This window comes from Marmota monax, unplaced genomic scaffold (genome assembly GCF_021218885.2).
Source record: "Marmota monax isolate L192 unplaced genomic scaffold, Marmota_monax_Labrador192_F-V1.1 WCK01_AAM20220418_F8-fsc00013, whole genome shotgun sequence".
Taxonomy (NCBI): Eukaryota; Metazoa; Chordata; class Mammalia; order Rodentia; family Sciuridae; genus Marmota; species Marmota monax.
In genome coordinates this window covers 19,777,728-19,798,755 of record NW_026692202.1, presented here as the reverse complement: position 1 = coordinate 19,798,755, position 21,028 = coordinate 19,777,728, and the positions used below count along the sequence as shown (strand labels likewise).

The 21,028-nt window shown below is 32.0% G+C and overlaps 1 protein-coding gene across 2 annotated transcripts in view; it reads right to left on the bottom strand.

The window, feature by feature from the left end:
• Rngtt (RNA guanylyltransferase and 5'-phosphatase) overlaps positions 1-21,028 on the bottom strand; it is a 234,044-nt gene that overhangs the window by 147,407 nt on the left and 65,609 nt on the right. For both annotated transcript variants that reach the window (XM_046431641.2, XM_046431631.2), the window contains exons 9-11: positions 17,400-17,535; positions 9,120-9,191; positions 4,967-5,131 (exon numbers count right to left, since the gene is read on the bottom strand). In XM_046431641.2, coding sequence (XP_046287597.1) covers positions 4,967-5,131; positions 9,120-9,191; positions 17,400-17,535 — 373 coding nt within the window. The remainder of the gene's footprint in view (positions 1-4,966; positions 5,132-9,119; positions 9,192-17,399; positions 17,536-21,028) is intronic.

Below are 21,028 nucleotides of genomic sequence, written 5' to 3'. Positions count from 1 at the left end.
TGATGAACGGATAGCAGAAAGAATCAGGGGAGAAATAAGAAAAACCTCTTAGAAGTAAATGAGTACAATGATACAACATATTAAAATTTGAGATAAGTAAGAAAGCAGTTCTAAGAGGAAAATTCATAACCTTGAGCTCATACGTTAAGAGAACAAAAAGATATCAAATAAATAATGCAACATTACATTTTAAGATACTAGGAAAAGAAAAACAAACCAACACCAAAATCAGTAGAAGACAGGAAATAATCAAAATCAGAGCCAAAAATCAAAGAAATTGGAGATTTTAAAAACAAATACAAAAGATCAATGAAACAAAGAGTTAACTTTTTGAAAGAATAAACAAAATTGATAAACTCTTAGCCAAACTAACCAAATGAAAGAGAGGGGGAAAAAACTTACATTATCAAAACTGGAGATGAAAAAGGAAATGTTACCACAGACACTACTAAAAAAAATCTAAAGGATTATAAGAAACTATTCTGAAAATTTATACTCCAATATCTTGATAAACACACATTCCTAGACAAATATGGTCTACCCCTACCCAAGTTGAACCAGGATTATATGGAAAACTTAAAGAGATCAATTTTAAGAACTGAAATTGAATCAGTTATCAAAAGCCTTCCCACAAAGAAAAATCCAGGCCAGGTACAGGGGCATATACCTATAATCCCATCTACTTGGGAGGCTGAGGCATAAGGATCTTGAATTCAAAACCAGTCTCAGCCAACTTATCAAGGTCCTAGGCAACTCAGTGAGACCCTGTTTCTAAATAAAATATTAAAAGGGCTGGTGATGTGGCTCAGTGGTTAAGTGCCCCTGGGTTCAATTCCATGTTCCAAAAATAAAAAGTAAAGAAAAACCTAGGACCACATGATTCAAAGCCATGTTCTACCAATCCTGTCAAGAAGAAGTAATACCAATCTTCTTCACATTATTCCATGAAACAGAAAAAGAGGGAACACTGCCAAATCATTACCAAAACTAAAGACACATCAAGGAAAGAAAATTTCAGACCTTTCAGACCAATATCCTTGGCTAACATAAAAGGAAGAATTCTTAATAAAACATTGGCAACCACTTACAAAAACATATTGAAAAGATAGTGTACCATGATCACATGGGCTTCATCCCAAGAATGCAAGGTTGCTTCAAAATACGGAATTCAATAAATGTAATTCACCACATAAATAGACTCAAGGACAAGATCACATGATTATTTCAATATATGTAGAAAAAGCATGACAAAGTATAGCACCCATTCATGTTAAAAACACTTGTAAAAATAAGAATAGAAGAAACTTACCTCCACATTGTAAAGACTATATATGATAAACCCAAGGCCAACATTATTCTGAATGGAGAAAAACAAAAGCATTTCCTCTAAAAACAGGTACAAGACAAGGATGCCCAGTTTGCCACTCCTATTCAACACTGTCCTTGAAACTCTAGACAGACCAATTAAGCTAGAGAAGGAAATTAAACAGATACAAATTGGAAAAGAAGAATTCAAATTATTTTTTTTGCTAGTGACATGATTCTATATTTAAAAGACCCCCCCCAAAAAAAACTCCACAACAAAACATTTAGAACTCATAAATAAATTCAGCAGAATAGAATGTAAAATAAATAACTATAAATCAATCATGTTCCTACTAGAAATTAAAATTAATTTCTCCTAAAAGAAATTATGAGAAGTATCCCATTTACAATAGCTTGGTTGGGGGCCCACTTGGGAATCAATCTAACAAAAAAGGTGACAGACCTGTACAATGAACACTATAGAACACTGAAGGAAAAAAATAAAGAACTTAGAAGATGTAAAGACCTGCCATGTCCTTGGATAGCAGAATTAGTCAAAATGGCCATACTACCAAAAAGTGCTATGCAGATTCAATGCAATTCTCATCAAAATTCCAATGACGTTGTTCACAGAACTAGAAAAGGCAATTATGAAATTCATTTGAAAAATAAGTGAACAGAATAGCCAAAGTAATTCTTACTGAGAAAAGTGAAGCAGAAGGCATCACAATACGAGGCTTCAAATTATATACAGAGCTATAGTTTTTTTGGTTTTGGTTTTTTTTTGTTTTTTATTTTATTTTTTTTTTTTATGATGCTGTCACCAGAATGAAACGTCTTAGGTGCCACGTATAATTTTAATGTAAAAGTACTGGTAATACAGTATCCTGCTTATTCTCTTCAAAGCTAAACTATGCAGTGAACATATAATAGAAAGATATAAAAAGAAAAAAGTGGGTCCCAGAACAAGTTTCTATCTGTAAAGATAAAAATTTGATTCTGAAACATGACAAATTTCACAAAAGGTATATCATTCCTTAAAGCATCTTAGGAAAGGTCAACTAGACTTCTTTTCAATGCCAAATATGACACTTTATCTTTTCAAAAACTTCTAAAATGTTTATCTGTGAACAATCAAGAAGAGGACCACATGATATGCATGCTCAAAATGTATCAATGTTCTCATAAGGAAAGTAGAGTTTTATGATGAAAAATTAACATATTTCAAATAATTAAAACCATCAATTAGAGTTATTAAAGAAGTAAGCCACTACCAAAACAGACATTCAGAAAATAATGTATGTACAAAAATAAAAATAAATAATAAATGTTTTTATAAAAATAAAAAGGAGAAAAGAAAAGGGAGAGAAGAAATTAAGAGACAGATTCAATGAATCTAAAAAGTCTAACATACCAGAGTGACAAAAGAACACACTATATGAAATCTGTATACAGATAAGTAAAAATCCCACAAAAGCACTAGTGAGAAATGGAGAATGTTTTAGGAAATAATTAGTCAATATGCGTTATATACCTCATATCTTAACTGCAAAAACTCTAAGATACATTTACTTTTAAATGTTAAGATGTGGTAAACATTCTAGTGAACACTAACTATTTAGTAGTACTAATAGTAGTAGGAATATCTAATGAAAATAATAATGTAAAAAGAGGAAAGAGAAAAGAAAAAGGAGAATAAACAGGAAAATGGAAAGATTAAGCATAAACAGAATTAACATGTTCATGTGAGATAGCAAGGAATGAAGAAGAGACAATGAGTAGAAGAAACTACAAGATGCTAAACCGACTGGAAACAGAAGACAATTTCCTAATGTAATAAAAGAAAAAATATATCATCTAAATGGATCTATAGGCTGGGCAAGGTGGTGTATACCTTTAATCTCAGAGGCTCAGGAGGCTGAGGCAGGAGGATCGGGAGTTCAAAGCCAGCCTCAGCAACTTAAGAGAGGCTCTAAGCAACTCAATGAGACCCTGTCTCTAAATAAAATACAAAACAAGGCTGAGGATGTGGCTCAGTGATAGAGTGCCCCTGGGTTTAATCCCCAGTCTGAAAGAAGGAAGGGAGGGAGGGAGGAAGGGGAGAGAAATGGATCAATACGCAAAATCCTAACAATACTATAATACTTTAAAGAAAATTTTGGCAATAAAGTGCTTCCTGAGCAAGACAGAAAACCTAGAAGATGTAAGAAATACATTTCCAAATTTGACTACATAAAATTGAGCTTTGCATTTATGGAAAACACTATATATAAACAACTGAAAAAAAAGTATTTATAAACCTATACAATAAAAATAATAATAATTAATTTTGTATTCATTGGTTGCTTTTCTACATGCCAGATACTTTTCTAAGGTATTTACAAGCCATGCTTCAATAAATTTACATAACAAACCCATAATTTTTATAACCTCAAATTATAGATAAATAAACTTTGGCAGAAATTTTAAGTATATTAGAAAAGATTCCAAAGCCAGTAAAAGAAAAACAGAACAAGGCAACACTCCTGTCTCCTGCTCTAGAACTGATGCTCACCTCTACCTTAGAATACTGATGCTCATCTCACCTCTGCCTTAGAACACCTCTGCCTTGCCTCTAGGTCAGGAAGGAAAGGACAGTGGGCAGTGGAGGAGGAAACAAGTTCTAGCATCTGCTAGAGTGGCCTTATTTGGAAGACAAATTGTTAGTAGCTGCTAATACTGTCTATAATCTTTACACCAAAAATTCTATTTCCACATACCCTGAAGAAATACCCATTCATATAAGCAAACAATGAAACAATATTGTTTTTAGCAAAAGAGTAGAAACAATCTAAAAGTGTATGTGTGTATGTAAAATGTATATAAATGTGTGTAAATAAATATATTTGTATATTTATATATTACATATGTTTTATATACTCTATATTAAAGTATACACACACTATATATATACACCCAGTCTTCATTTTTTTCATGTCAAAGATTTGTAATTTCTCATTCTATACACTGTAGACAAATTTTTAAAAATCACAAGCTCCAACTGGCTGGACATGAATTAAATAGAAAATTTTTCCAATTTTAACTCCAACAACTAATTCATCAATATAATTATCAAGGAAAACAAAATACATCTTTAAAAATAAGAATACATACCAAACAATGTCTACCTTCAGGAGTAGGATTACACCTAAGAAATAGTTTTCACTCTAAATGATTCTAAGCTGTTTACGGCTTTTTTAAAAAAGCAACATTGACCAACCAAGTGTAGTGGCACATGCCTATAATCCCAGCAATTCAAGAGACTAAGGCAGGAGGACCACAAGTGGCCACCCTCAGACCTAGTGTCAAAATAAAAATAAGAAGGATTGGGGATGTAGCTCAGTAGTAAAGTGCCCCTGGGTACAATCCCCAGTACCAGAAAAAAAAGAAAAAGCATAATCTGGACCATGAATCAAAACCTATTACGAGAAGCAGGGAAGCAATCTAATTTAGTTTTCTACCACTGCGAATATTACTAAAGAGGAGAAGCCTGAGAATCACAAAAGTTTGGTCAAAATGGTGCTATATCAATTTAAGTAATTACAGACAGGAAAAATGTCATTCATATTCCTCTCACAAAATGAATTATAATACGTGAGTTAGAAAACAAAAATAACTTTACCTTCCTTGAAGTATATATGTCAAAAAATGGCTTATTTCTGACACTAAATGGTTCCTGTGTTTTGTCAATGAGCCCACTCTTCATTTTTTCATGTCGAGGATTTATAATTTCTCGTTCTATACACTGCAGACGAATATTAAAATCACAATCTCCAACTGGCTGGGCCTATATTAAAAAGACAATTTTTTGAATTTGAACCTCAGCAACTATTTTATCAACATAATTATCAAGACTGCCACAATGAATACAGTAGTCTATGTAAACAGGATCCTGTACAGTTGTCTAGTGCACAGCCTGTACAACCACTATGCAAGTCTAGATAGTTAGTCTAATGACAGAAACACATCTTTACATACACACAGTTATTTTAAGATTATAACTACATAAAACACTATCCATGCTGTCACTGAAGTTCTCCTTCAAAATGAGAACAATATGATCAAAAGTGTCATAAATTTACTCTAAATTGATCCAAAAATCTCACATTTGAATTTAAGCATTAATATCCTCACTAATCATTTTTATTACTTACATAATTCAGTAAAATACCTGTATAAAAATTAAAATCCACATAATTTGGGAAAGCATGAGTAAATGGCACATCAAAATAGCAGAATCATCTACAATGCTTTTTTGTTGCTTACTTCTATTACTTTACAGCATTAAGAATTTAGTAGATAAATACATCCTCTGAAAATACAAAAAAAGTTTACGTAATGTTCATAATGTTACGTATTTACATAATGTTCATATTGATACATATTTACATAATGTTTACAAAAATGTTCAAAGTCACAGTTATAAAAATATAGTTTTCCTCTCTTCTCCCCAGTAAACTTTTCCTTTAGTGTCCTTAAAGTATATATGTTTAAACCATGAAATAAAAACTGCATGTACACTTTTGAGTTGAGAGTGTGGACTTGCCTTATCCATGCATACACAGGAATATATCTATAATGAATTCTCTGGTTGACAGTAATCATCTAGATTAGAAGGCATCACCTCAAAGGAATATCAACTACTCTTCTTTTCTCTGCAACTGGAACACTTTCATGCATTTTGCCCCCATCTTTTCTGTCCTCTTCCTCTCCTCCAGTCTTTATTATGTAACCTAACATTTATTCTAATGTTTACACAGGGACAGCAGCACTTGCCTCAGGGATGAACATTAGATACAGCTAGGGTATGTTTTTTTCTCAGCTTTGGAAGGATGATGACTTTGGTGATCCAAAAGAATAAGGAGTAAGACAAGTCAACAAGAGCTAGGCATTAGGCAAAACATGTTCTCTTTACAGGGTATACAACTGTTTGTAAAGGGTATTTATTGAGGAAATGCTAATAAATTCAATGCTAACAGTTCATGTGTGACCCTTTTTATGCAATGTACGTCATCAACAGATTGAAAAAGTAAAATGTTAGACTTGTATATTAGGTCAGTTAGAGGAACTCAGATACCTACAAAATTAAAAGTGGAAGAGGCAAGGCTTTTTTTTTTTTAAAGTCTAAGAACTGTTCAAATATATGTAAGTAATTAAATTCCCTCTTAAATGCTTTCCAACTTAAAATATACATCAACTCACCAAAACAACAGGAAAAGACAAAAAGCATGTTCACCTTCAAGTCCACTGGGTCTACAGTAAAGGAAGCACTTGACAGATATATGTAGAATCATTATGAATAGACTAGGGAAAACATTCAATAACTACTGACTAACTGGCCTCCCTATTTTCTGTTCTTCCTCACTTCAAAACACTATCCATGCTGTCACTGAAGTTCTCCTTCAAAATGAGAACAATATGGTCATCTCATTACCTTAATTAGTAGCGTATTACATGAAAAACTAGGTTAAAATGCCTTATTCAAACAAGCTGGCTCCCTCTCATCAACCTATGCATATTAAATCATAATAATTTGTGTATGGAAAAAAATAATTTGTGTATGGGTAGGACTGTATAATATATGTTATAGAGCAAAAAATATAGAATAGAATAAAAATAAATAGTTCTCCTATGTTCTTCCCAAATTCCAATAAACTACTTATGGAAATGGACTTCTTTGGAAGCCGGTGCACTAATATATGAATTCTCGAAAAGCAAGAAACCATGTATTATTCATCTCTACATACCCAATACGTACAGTATTTAACATATAAAAATGACTGATGAAATTCATCCTAGATAAAATAATAAACTAAGGTACTGCAAAGATTTTGACTAAGATTTGAGGTCTCTAGCCACCATAATTATGAGTCAAATAAATCTTATTACTTTGAAAATACCCAGGCTCAGATAGTTTGTTATAGTACTGCAAAATGGATAAACAAATCAATGAAAGGTCTGTAATAGAGGACATAATTATAAATGCATCCTAATATCAGAAATATGAAACAATTTGTGATTTTAAATCATTAAGTATGGTAACAGGCATAATATAAATAGTTATGGAGAGGTTTCCATACTTTTCACTGTTTTCAGAATCTGTCTATAGTTTTATACAAATGCCAATCAATAATGTGATACATGTGTTATGCACATTGAGATGCCTGGTAAAATAAGAAGCTTTTAATTATGCATAAAAGAGCCCTACTGAATGTGTTATAAATAGTAGGGAAACATAGTAAACGTGATAAAAAAAGCTTTCAAAAAATAAATATAAAAACAACAAAAAAATAATCTAAATTTTAAAATAAATAAATAAATAGTTATGGAATGAAAAATTATAAAGCTAAAGATGATAAACACACTAAATCATTTTTACAACAAAATACAAAAACACAATTTTTGAGAAAGTCTGATAACTTTGATTTCTAAACATCAATAGACACTGATTCGGAAGAGATATCGTTAGCCAAATGTATAACCAAAAATAAATTCAAATCCAAAAAATATAATTCCTGCATATTAAGAAAAAAAGACAAGCAAATAGAAAAGTTAAAAGATTTATAAACTTATAACTAAATCACCAAAAAATATAATAAATATAAATATATGTTCAATTTCATTAGTAAAAACAGAAAAACAAATTAAAATAGGATGAAATAATATGTCACAAATATTGAATTGGGAAAAACTGTTTAATAAAACTATATTAAATAAGTAAGTATAAGTACTTCTGAGAGGAATATAGAAAAGCAGCTAATGAAATTGATGTTGAAAATTTAATCAAAAATGCCATGATATAATAATGAGAGACTGGACTTTTAAAAACACTTCAAATGAAAATAATCAAAAACTTCCCAGGTGAATATATCCCCAAAATGAGAACGACTGTCATAGAGAAACTTTCACACACGTGTACAAGGAAAAACATATAAAACTTAGATACTTTTAATTCCAGAATACTTAAATGTTTTCAGTCTGGCTTGAATAACACACGATTATACAATTTGAATAATATACATGTAGAGGAATGATTATACCTTTTTATAGAAATATACTTGAGGTTTTCATATTTTAGAAGTTGTCTTGTAATGTCTAAATAATTTAGATATTCATATTTTAATTAAAATGAATAGGAAAAGATTTTGGGGTAATCTAATATATAGTAAATGATTAGAAATTAAATTTCTAATTTTTTATACCTATTTTGTATTTTATTTTAGGAAATTTTGTACTTTATTTCTGTTTCTTGCTTATATTCATGAATAGTATATTTGTACCTACAAGTACATATTCAAACTCATAACTTCTTTTTCTTTTTCTTTTTCTTTTTAAGTGACAGAAACAAAGCTTGTGGGCATTTTAATCACAGGATAATTAAAATCAAAAAACATTCATTTTACAAAAGAATGTATTATTCTATCAGAATTGAACTGTTTTTCTTGACTAAGTTGAACTTAAAGAAATCTAAAGGCAAAGATATATGTTATGTATTAGGCAATAAGATAAAGAAAAGTACATATAAAAGTATTAACAAAAGAGATGTTCAACGAGTAACCTGAATCACAATTTTTCTTTCCTACTATCATTGAGACGGTAACAAATAAAATATCTACTGGGCTGGGGATATGGCTCAGAGGTACAATGTAAGGCCTTGGGTCTAATCCCCACAACCACCAAATAAAAAAAGAAATTAAATTAAAATATATCTATTATTTCAGTCACAATTTTTATTCTATAAAATATAAATTTTACAAATTATATAAGGTACTTACATTGAATTTAATTATGTCATATATCAAATATCTAGGAACAGCCTGTCCGTTTACTTTGTCAATAATCATTTCCTTGAAAGAGAAAAGAAGATAAGTGTTTTCATACTTTAATAACAATTTACTTTATTTCAATCAAGTAGTACATAAATAGTAATATTTATTTCAATCAAGAGTACATAAATCCTAAGTATACAACTTGATGAAATTTCAAAGTGAATATAACTGTACCCAGATCAAGTCTTAAACAGCACTCTGAAAATCTTCATTATGCTTTTGTTATATATTAAAATAAAATCATGAGAGTATCTCTTCATTATATTTTTTATATTTAAATTGCTATATAATATTTTGTTTAATGTCTGAATCACTAGGCAACATTTAAGGGTAAAGAGACTATAAATTTTAAAATCAGTATCTAAAACTTAAAAATCAAGATCATTTTTATAATAAATTTTGTTTAATCCTTATTACTTTAAATTTTATTATGACAATTACTTTGACCATAAATTCTATAATTATAAATGGCACTCTTATTAATTCTGGATTTATGGAGAGATCTCCAAAAAGTTATCAAAGTCAATAAAAAGTTAAACAAATTCTACACTCTGACAGAAATAAAACCACTACAAGGAAGACAGTGTAAAGTGCTGGGGAGTGATATTGGTCCAATTATATTGTTATATTGTGTGCATGTACAAGTATGTAACAACATTTTCCATCATTATGCACAACTATAATGCACCAATAAAAAATGTAGAAGGGAAAAGAAGAAATAAGGACACTAGATGAGGATTACAAATATATAATGCATTATTTGATAAAATTTTAAAGGTTTTTTGCCTAAAATAATTTTATTGCCTCATATTCTTCCTAAGAAATTAGGCAACTTTTCTTGCTATCTAAATTCATGACAGAAAATTCATATACTACCTTCTAAAATTATTTTTAAAACACTACGGAAAATATATTTTGCCATTGTAAGAAAATATTACCAATTAATTAATTTCCTGAATATGTGTTTGTTAACTTAGACGTTTACTAATGGTTATCATCTTTAACCCAATACATGACATAAGCCACATTTGTTATTTTAAAATGTTTACTGAAATATTTTAATTTAAATACTTGTATCTGCGCATTTTACACAGTCACAAGGTAGTAGAGCAATAAAAAGTTTCAATTAATTATTGTTTTCAAAACTGCAAGGTTGGAAATAAAATATACACCAGAGACAGTAGATATCACAGAATTTTTCTCCCCAATTTCCCTTATAAGATGAACGAGAATATGTTTTCCTTTAGATATGATGTTTAAAAGTCAAAAAACAAATTTATTATTAGCAAACAAAATAAGTAAAAAGGAATAACAAAATATGCAGGCTTTAAACTGACAGCCAAGAAACTACCAAGAGTCTAGTGAAACAAACAAAGAAAATCACTCAGTCCCTAAGAAAACTAAACCTTTAGAAGCCCTGTTTGTAAGATGACAAATATCTGGAGCTGGGGTTGTGGCTCAGTGGTACAGCGCTTGCCTAGCATGTGTGAGACACTGGGTTTGATTCTCAGCACCACATATAAATAAATGAATAAAACAAAGGTCCATCACATCTGAAAAAAAATGTTTAAAAACAGATGACAAATATCTGATAATTCTTACTATTACAATCAAATATAAATAGAAGTAAAGAAGTGGTTTTCTTTTCTTCATTTTTTCCCTATTCTGACTTAAGAGTAATAAAAATAGCTGAACACTTTTTCTGTCTGAAGTAAAAGGTCTAGGACTCCACACTGTAGTGCAGCAATAAGCTGAGCATTATTGCAATAAAATACTGCTTCCAATTAAGTAAAGAAGACATCCATCAAAAATTCTTGCAAAAGAACAGCACTTCTGAGTTAGCTGGTAATGGGAAAATATTGGGATACTGAGTTCTTCCCAAAGACCCCACCATCACAATGTCCCCTTCTCTACAACTGCAACAACTGCCCTACGCTAGAGCAAACTGGTTAAACATAAACTATATGGCTTAAAACACAGAGAAATTGGAATTGCTGTGCACTGCTGCTGGGTTTGTAAAATGATACAACTACTATGGAGAACAATATGTTAATTTCCTGAAAAGAATTTAAAATAAAAGTACCATATAATCCAGCTATCCCTTTCTGGGCATACAGACAAAATAATTAAAAGCAATTAAAAGAAATTTAAAAATTAAGAATTTGGAATTAAAAGTAGAGTCTCAAGGAGATATTTGTAAACCCATATTCATAGCAGAATTATTCACAATAGCCAAGAGGTGGGGAGTAACCCAAGAATACACTGATGGATGAACAAATAAACAAAATAGGAGTATGTACATATAATGGAACATTATTTAGCCCTGAAAAGGGAAAAATCCTGTCACATGCCACAACATGGACAAACTTTTGAGGATATTATGCTAAAGTAAATAAACCAGTCACACAAAAATATAACTAATGTATGATTTCACTTTATCTGAAGTATTTAAATTCAAACAACAACAAAGTAGAATGGTGATTGTTCAGGGTGGGTAAGGGAGAAGGAGCTACTGCTACTTAATGGTAAAGATTTGCTTTACAAGATAAAAAAAGTTCTAGAGAACTACTGCACAATAATGCTAATATTAGCGCTACTGAATATACACTGAAAAATGGCCAAGATGTTAAGTTTTTGTTATCTGTTTCTTACCACAATTAAAATTTTTAAAAGAAAAAAAACTATAGTTAGGACAGATCAAAAGAGCATAAATGCACTGGATTTATTCTTCTGCCTAAAACAACCAAAGATATGAACAGCACATGAATCAATGTTTTTTTCCTGATACTGGATATTTGGTAACAAAGGTCAGTAATCAGACTCAGTGACCCCTGCAATTGTCCCAAGTATTGTCCAAGGAGAGTTTCCAGAATCTAATGTAGGCAAGGGGATCATAAATGAAGCCTAGTTGGCATGGTGGTGCATGCTTATAGTACCAGAAACTCAGGAGGCTAAGGGAGGAAGATCACAAGCTCAAGCCTCAGCAACATAGACCTTGTCTCAATAAATAAATAATATAAAATAAATGAAGACTCATGATCTCTATGAGTTTTAAAAAAATTGAATAGGTTGTCTAAGGAGACCAATGCAGCTAATATTCTCAGGAAAGAGTTTAAAAGGACAGAGAAATCTACCCAGAGAAAGAACTCCAGATATCTGTCAAAATGTGCACCACAAACTCCCCACAAATATTTAGTATAATGCTCATCAGTACTTAAATATGCAGTAAGGAGACCCAAGACCAGGCAAGAAAACATCTATAGAGAACAGAATCCAATGTCCAGTACAGGGACAGAAATAATGCCTATTCCTACCAGGCAGATTAAATAATCCATAGAGGATCAGGTACTCCGAAGGATCTTGTCTCAATAGTAGAAAAAGAACTTTATTAAAGATGTCTCTGGTCCACCAAACAAATCTCAAAAGCAAGATCTGAAAGGAACAAATTAGTTCCAAATAAAGTAACTGCATTCCAGAACAAAGCTCAGAAGATGTATGAACCCCTCTCAACAAGGTAAAATTCAAAATGCCTGACAATCAAAATTTACCAGGCATTTAAATATGATCCATAAAAATGAACGGAAACAGGCCCAAAACTGACGGAGATGCTAAAATTAACAGATAAAAACATTAAGACAGCATACTATTAAATTCATATATAATATTTCAAAATACTAAGTGGAATCACAGAAGAGATTTTTTAAAAGACTCAATAAATTTCATAGGTGAAAACTATAATGTAAGATGAAAAATACTATGGTTGAGATTAAAAGCATTTTAGACAGCACAGGAAAAAAAGGAGTAGTAAATCTGAAAATAAAAATAAACAGGAAAGAAAAAACAATTGTTTAAATGAAAAGAGCATTAATAATTATATGTCCAAGGGGTGAGATAAAATTTTTTCTACTACCAATGGAAATTATAAATGCATAGATAAAAGAAATTCAACAAATCTCAAGCACAAGAATCTTGCAAAAAACCACATCAACATACAGCATCAACTTTATATTCCACAAGAAATTACTAGAAATGGCACCACTGTTTTTCAAATGATGCTGTGGAAAAATTTGAGGCTTGAATTCTTCAATATAGCCCCTACCATACCCACCTATCTCAAATAAGTCAGCATGCTCACCTTTCCATCCTCTGCCCTTTCTATATTCAAAGTCCCCAGGTACACAAACCTTCTGTCTCCCCAACCAATATTTCTTAAGTCCAAACTAAGAATTAGGCATAGTTCTAAGTGCTAGAGAAATAAAAAATTGATCCCTAGAAAGAGAAGAAAACAATGAACATGTAATTTACTGTCCATACCAGGATACTTTTGAGAGTGAAACAGATAGTTATTTATAATGATACCTAAACAACAAGCATGTATATATACTATCCCAGCCAAATTAGGACATATGGTATAAGCCTAAGCAGTGGTAGTTATTTCTACTTAAAGCATAAGACAAAGTTTATAATAAAGTACATACCATTAAATGAATCCTGAAAAATGTGGAGGATATTTTCCAGCAGGAAAGTGAATTAAACAAATGGTGTAAGAAAAACTCAAAAAAAAAGATGGTTTTAGATAAATTGTCCAAACTTCAATGTAGTGGAACTTATGGTTTAGGATTACAATAAAAAATAAGACTGAAGATATAGGCATGCTTCAGATATAAAAGAATACAAGTCTGAGTAGTTTGGCCTTTATGCGATAGATAATGAGAAACCAATGAAGGATTTTAATGAAAAGAAGGAAGTAATCTCTTTCCTCTCCTCAACTGTTCTCTGAAAAACCAGTGAACCTCTGAAGCTCATTCTTAGCAATCCATCCCTTCAATTCTTTTAGATCAGACCATTTGGCTCTAATTATCATAAGTGATAGCATGTTCCGGAATTATATAGCAGAAACTGTTGCCAATCTTGTGAATATACTAAAACACTGAACACCTGAAAATGGTATGTGAGTTGAATCTCAATTTTTTTAAAAAATAAAACTAAATTTTAAAAAAATCTAAAAGCAGTTCTTCAGATAGAAGAGAATGATAAAACCCCAGATACAAAATATATATTAAATCTCAGCTATGTATGTATCAGTTATATATGGTTTATAATATAGGTACAATAAAATGATTAAAAGGAAATACATCAAAATGTTTTTTTAAAATTCTCTTTTTCCAAAATTCTTCCTATTAACTTTAATGATTAACTGCGAAATCCTTTTTCTTAGCTTCATGTTAAATTGATTAAATTTCACAGACTTGGTTCAACTGAATTAATGCCATATTTCTAAACGCCCATTTCCACATTTTGTGGGTCAAGGAACATAATTTAGCAGAGCAAAACAAAGCCTCAGTGCTCACATCCGACAGTCAGACAACCAGGTAGTATCAGTTATTCTTGGATTTGGAATCTTACAAAAACAATTTTCAAGTGAAAATACAGAAGAAACAGGAAATTACAGCAGGCTGTTTTAATTAACTAACTAGAAAAACAGATATGGCAACTATAATTCTGGCCCAAGAAAATTGACATCATGAATCATAATGCTATTTAAAATCCTCACAAGAATCTATTATATTTATAGGGTGAAAATAAATAGTATTACTAAGTTAAATCTGTAGATCTTTAAACATTTTTTAAGGATTATTTCCTACCTGGAATGCACTCAGCCCGTCTCCAACAAAAATCTTTTTCTATAGCTATCTTCCATTTCTTTAGATGTGTTTTATTTTTCCTCTAAACTACCATAGCACTTGTTTTAAATACCTCTTTGGATTACAGTTGTATTTAAAGTTCTCTTGCATCATTACCAATCATTCTACATCCTGCCCAATTAAGTAAAATGTCTCAGAGTGAGGTGGCCTTCTAAATAATTGTCTAAGTAATGCCTGCACTCTTGACACCAACCTGAAAGGTACTCAACAAATATTCATTCAACACACTAAACTCTGGCAAATGCTGTTACTTAAAAAGTCCTTTTCTTCCTTTTATTTTATTAATTATAATGCCTAAAATACTACACCTTAAATAAAATAAAGGTAATAAGAACCAATATGTTCCTGCTATTCCCATGAACATCTATCTACAAGGGAGTCTCTTACCTTGCAAACAAAGGCAGTGACAATGTGGCAGAAAAGAAAAGCTAGCCATGGCAACCAGTAAAGTGAATAGTCTGTATACAAGCCTACCAGAATTACTTTATAGGAAAAAAAATAAGTTTATTGTTGTATAGATCAGCATATTCATAGGTGTAACATATGAGTCTAGTCTAGTTTATCAATTTCAAAACCTGTTCACCAAAAGCCAAAGAAAAGAATAAAATCTAAGTGGCAAACATCAGAATAGCTAAAACTAGGTGCACGTACCTGGACTGTCAGACATTGAAGTGTACGCTAAAACAATGGTATTTAAAATAATCTCAAATGACCACTAGAAGATAAAAACATTAATGGAATAGGAATGTGAATTAAGAAACAAACAATGATAAACCAAGGCCTCAAAGACCTAGGTAAGCACTCTATCAGTAGGCTACATCCCCTGCTTACCCTACATATATTTAAGCTTCTATGTGCTAGAATAAATACCAAAAAAAGGAAATACATTTTTCAAAATACAGGACATAACACAACCCTAATAAGAGGACCTCATAAATCAATGGGAAAAAGATGAACACCCAGTTGAAAAATATGGAGAGGATTTGAATAAGCAACTCACAGAAGAAATACAATAACTCATACTACAGTAAAAAATGTTAAGCCTCATTAACAATTCACATAAAAGAAAATCAGAAGAGGAAAAATTTTTTTTACTACATGCCACACACTAATATCATGATCTTACAAACTTTCCAACTTAAATCTTCACAAAAGCACAAAGAATTAAGTACTATTATTAACCTCCTCTCACTACAAAAAGAAATTAAGTATACTGAATAGGGTCCCTCATGCAATAACTGGAGAAGCTAGGGAGGCACCTGTAGTTGAGGCACTTAATCACGGCTATACTATCCCTTTAAATGAAAAGCCATTCTTATCAAATTAAAAAATATTAAACCAAAACAGTGTTTAAGGAAATGTGCAGATCCTCCACATACAGTTAGTATAACTGTACATGTGTCCAGAAATAAAGGTGACAATTATACATCTTAACATTTTAAATGGGCATATCCTTGATCCCAGCATGGCATACATGCATTTCATGGGAACAGTACTCCTACTACACTACAAGTGATGATGCAACCAATGAATACAAGCCTCCAATGTAATTCCCCGACGTATATATAAGACAGATGGGTCCTAAGAGAAAAAGTTCTCTTTCCGTTTGGGCTGTAATGCAACATGTCTCCATGTGGAAAGAGTCTTCATACAGAAAGGGACCAAGCAGACAAGCAGAACAAAAGGATGAAGAGCAAAATAGAGCATAAACAGTATCAGTTGAGACCCCAGATCTAGCGAGGCCTGAAGAAAGCCAAGCTGAAATTCAAATTGTTTAAACAAATCCAGCCTTTTTTTTTTTATTTATTTAGTGCTTAATTCTATTTTTTTAATTTATTTTTATTTATATATAATAGCAGAATGCATTACAATTTTTATTGCACCTAGAACACAATTTTTCATATCTCTGTATACATAGTATATTCACACCAATTCATGTCTTCATACATGTACTTTGGATAATAAGGATCATCAATTCAACCATCATTAATTACCCTTTGCCTCCTCCTTTCCCCTCCCACGCCTCTGCCCTATCTACAGTTCGTCTATTCCTCCCATGCTCCCTCCCTATCCCACTATGAATCAGCCTCCTTATATCAAAGAAAACATTGGGCATTTGGTTTTGGGGGATTGGCTAACTTCACTTAGCATTATCTCCTTTAACTCCATCAATTTACCTGCAAATGCCATATTCCATTGTGTATATATGCCACATTTTTTTTTATCCATTCATCTATTGAAGGGCATCTAGGTTGGTTCCACAATTTAGCTATTGTGAATTGTACTGCTATAAACATTGATGTGGCATCAGCACCTAGCAAGATCCTGTCTCTAAATAAAATATCAAAAGGGCTAAGGATATGGCTCAGTGGTTAAGCACCCCTGGGTTCAATTCGTGGTACCAAAAAAAAAAAAATAGACCCAATTCTTAACTTCTTAATAAAAATACACATTAACTTATAAGGAAAAGAAAAATAGCAATGTTTAATTTTGTACACATTTTAAAATAAGTATGACTTACCCCATCCAAGAGAGTGTTTGATAAATGCATTCGGAGATCTTTACGAAATGGAAATTCCAAATTTGAAACATGAAATACTGAATTATCTCTATCAATCATAAAAACTTCATTTGTGCCATCAATCAACATCATATAACTGTAAATAAAACATTAAACAGATAATATTAATATAATATCAAGAACAGAAATAATAGTTGAATGGATTTTCCTTAAGCTTATAACATCTTAATGGAATAATGTTCACTGGAGTCCCTTTTCTCTATTATGAGAAATAAAAAAAAAAAAAAGGCCGAATGTGGTGTTTTAATACTTCTTCATTTCCTGAAGAAAAACAGAGTGTAGGGAAAGCAATGTTTTTATGGGATAATGTAAGGAGCAACCTTATGATCCATTTTAGGAGGGAAGTTTCTCTAATTTTTATTAGATCTTAAACATAAGTCTCTCAAAGTTTACAAAACACACATAACACACATACGTAATTGCATTTTAGGGTTCAACAACTATGAATTAGATATTACTCTCTCCACTTTGAAGTAGAAAAAAAAACAGTGAAAAATTAAGGGACTTGCAAATGTAGCCAGACCTTGTGCTATTCGGTGCTCTTTCTACCACAATAGTTAGCAAAATTCCTCTTTTGAATCACTATCATGATATAACCACATATAATTTCAAATCTGTCATTCATGAATATAAAATTAACATTTTAAACAAAAACCACAAGATTTCTTATACTTTATCTTCTAAAACCTAATATATGGAGGGATTTATAAACATAATCTGTCTCTTTGAATGGTCAGATTTATTTCACACCATATAAACAAAAATGTCCAGATAGGTTTAACCTGGGGAAATTACAGACTAAGAGGCTATTGCTACCAAATGAACGAAGACGAAGGCAAGCCACGGTAAAAATAGAGACCATATCTAGGCACCAAAGTTGTCAAAGAAAAAAAGAAAATTGACAGCAAAATGAGGGTTAGTAAATGTGCCTGAAAAGAACCAGAATCATTTTGTTAACCTGTTCTTATTTGGTGTTAAATGAAAGAGTGGAAGAATAACCTGGTACATCACTGAAAATGGAGGAGAAACTGATTCATAATACCTCCTACTCACAAGGTATATCAGGAAAAAAATAGCAACAACTAAAAGATGGAGCTGAGGGTTGGCGATATAACTCAGTTGGCAGAGTGCTTGCCTCCCATGTACAAGGGGGGAGGGGGGAGGGGGGAGGAGGAGGAAGAGGAAGAGGAAGAAAAGGAGAAGGGGGGGAGGAGGAGGAAGACCACGAAGAAGAGGAGGAGGAAGAGGAGGAGGGGGAAGAAGAGGAGGAAGAGGAGGAGGGGGAATAAGAATAAGAGGAGGAAGAAGAAGAGGAGGAGGAGGAGGAAAAAAGAGGAGGAGGAGGAAAAGAAAGAAAGAGAGAGAAAGAAAAAAGATGGAGTTGAAGCAAATTAAAGGCCAGGGGAAACGGTAAAGAGATGGAACCTAATACAGTACATAGAGGCTAATATAATAGAAGATAATTTGTTTACCATAAACAAAAATTTGGAATAGGTGAGGAGAAATATGAGAACTGATTAAGGCAAAAACAAAGGGGAAAGAGCAACAAGGAAGACTAAAAGGAGAATTGTGTGGGGGAACTAGCATGCTCTGACTTGCTGCTCCTAAAATAATTACTTTCAGCAGACTCCTGGGGAAAGGATGGATTGCCCAGGACCCTGGTACATATTAAAATAGTTGCAGCCATGGCAGATGGAAAGTGTGGAAACTCAGATTTCACTAGAAAAATAAAATCAGCCTCAATCTGGACTGAATGTGCATTTGAGAAATTATTACACCAAAGGCTAGACTAGCAGGTTCACAAACAACAGGAATACTTAGTCCTTCAAGGGTCTCTTTTTACTTACTCTTCAAAAGTAGCAACTCCTGGTGGGTAGGGAAAATTCAGGAATCTTAAAAGAAGTAGGAAATGCTCTGGATTGTTTTCAAAAGAAATTTAAATCAACATAAGGAAAGGTCAAATAAAAAGCAATTATGGGATCTTGGGTTGTGGCTCAGTGGTAGAGTGCTTGCCTGGCATGTTGGAGGCACTGGGTTCTATCCTCAGCACCACACAAAAATATATAAAGTAAAGGTATTATGTTCATCTACAACTAAAATAATTTTTTTTGAAGAAAGCAATTATGATATTATCTACAAATATGAGCTCTGTTTTCAGAGATTTCTGTTTTCTATATTTTGTTCCTTCCCACAGATCAGACACCTTGTACCTTGCACCTTGTCTAGATGAACACACACAAAACACTCGTTAAGCAATACTATACATATAAGGAAGTGCATCACAGCATTTCATAACAGTAAAAAGTGAAAACTCAAATATCCATCAAAGAGCATATAGGTTAAGTAAATACCACATATGCATGTAAAAGCATACTATGCAAGCATTTTCAAAACAATGATAAAAACAATAAAGTAAAAAGCGATTCATAATCTGGAAAAAAAGTGGAAAGGAAGCAAGTTAAAAATCAGAATGCATAATATGGTAACAGGGAAAAGGGAAGATAAAACTGTGTATACATACTAGATAAAGACAGACAGGAGGGGGCTGGGACTGTGGCTCGGCAGTAGAGTGCTTGCCTAGCATGTGCAGGGCCCTGGGTTCAATCCTCAGCACCACATAAAAGTAAATGAATGGAATAAAGGTATTGTGTCCAACTACAACTAAATAAAATAAATATTTTTTTTAAAAAAAGACAGGAAAACCTGTTAAGAGCTGCAATTTCTATGCAGAGAAACTATTAATGATATCTGCTTGCCTCATTATACTTTACTTTCAGAAACAAAACACAAATTGCTTTCTTTTTTTTTTTTTTTTTTTTTTTTTTTTTTTTAAAGAGAGAGAGGAGAGAGAGAGAGAGAATTTTAGTATTTATTTTTTAGTTATCGGCGGATACAACATCTTTGTTTTTTGTATGTGGTGTTGAGGATCGAACCCGGGCCGCACGCATGCCAGATGAGCGCGCTACCGCTTGAGCCACATCCCCAGCCCACAAATTGCTTTCTAAAGCATAGAAAAAGGCAAGGGATTAAAGCTACCAAAAAATTAAATAAGAAGAAAAGGAGAGGAAAAGGAAAAGGGAAAGAGAAGTAATATATAATCAGACCTGGAGAAATATTTTCCTTTGGAAAGTGTCAATAAAACAAGGATGTTAAACTTCATTAGTGGCAATAAAATAAGGATGCTAAATTTCATTCTTTATACTACAGTAGCTTCCACACAATAAACAGTCTTCCTCCTCTAGCCTCCACATAAGTATTTTTAACAGGAAATACAAACAGAAAACATTGGTCAATTAAATTGACTTATTTTACCACCATCCCTATCCATTTTTGCTAACCCCTATCAAACTCACTATTTTTTTTTTCTTAAAAGATTAACCAGTTTTTTAAATGTTTATCAGAGGGCCAGCCAGGAGACAAGCTCAATGCTAAATGGACATAACAGTCCATTTAGCACAAATTCTCTTTCCAACTTCATTTATACCCTAAACAAAAAAATATGACATTAAACAAATAATCCCAGAAATAAAAAGTTTTGGAAAGTTGAAGTACAAGGTACAAAGGAGGAT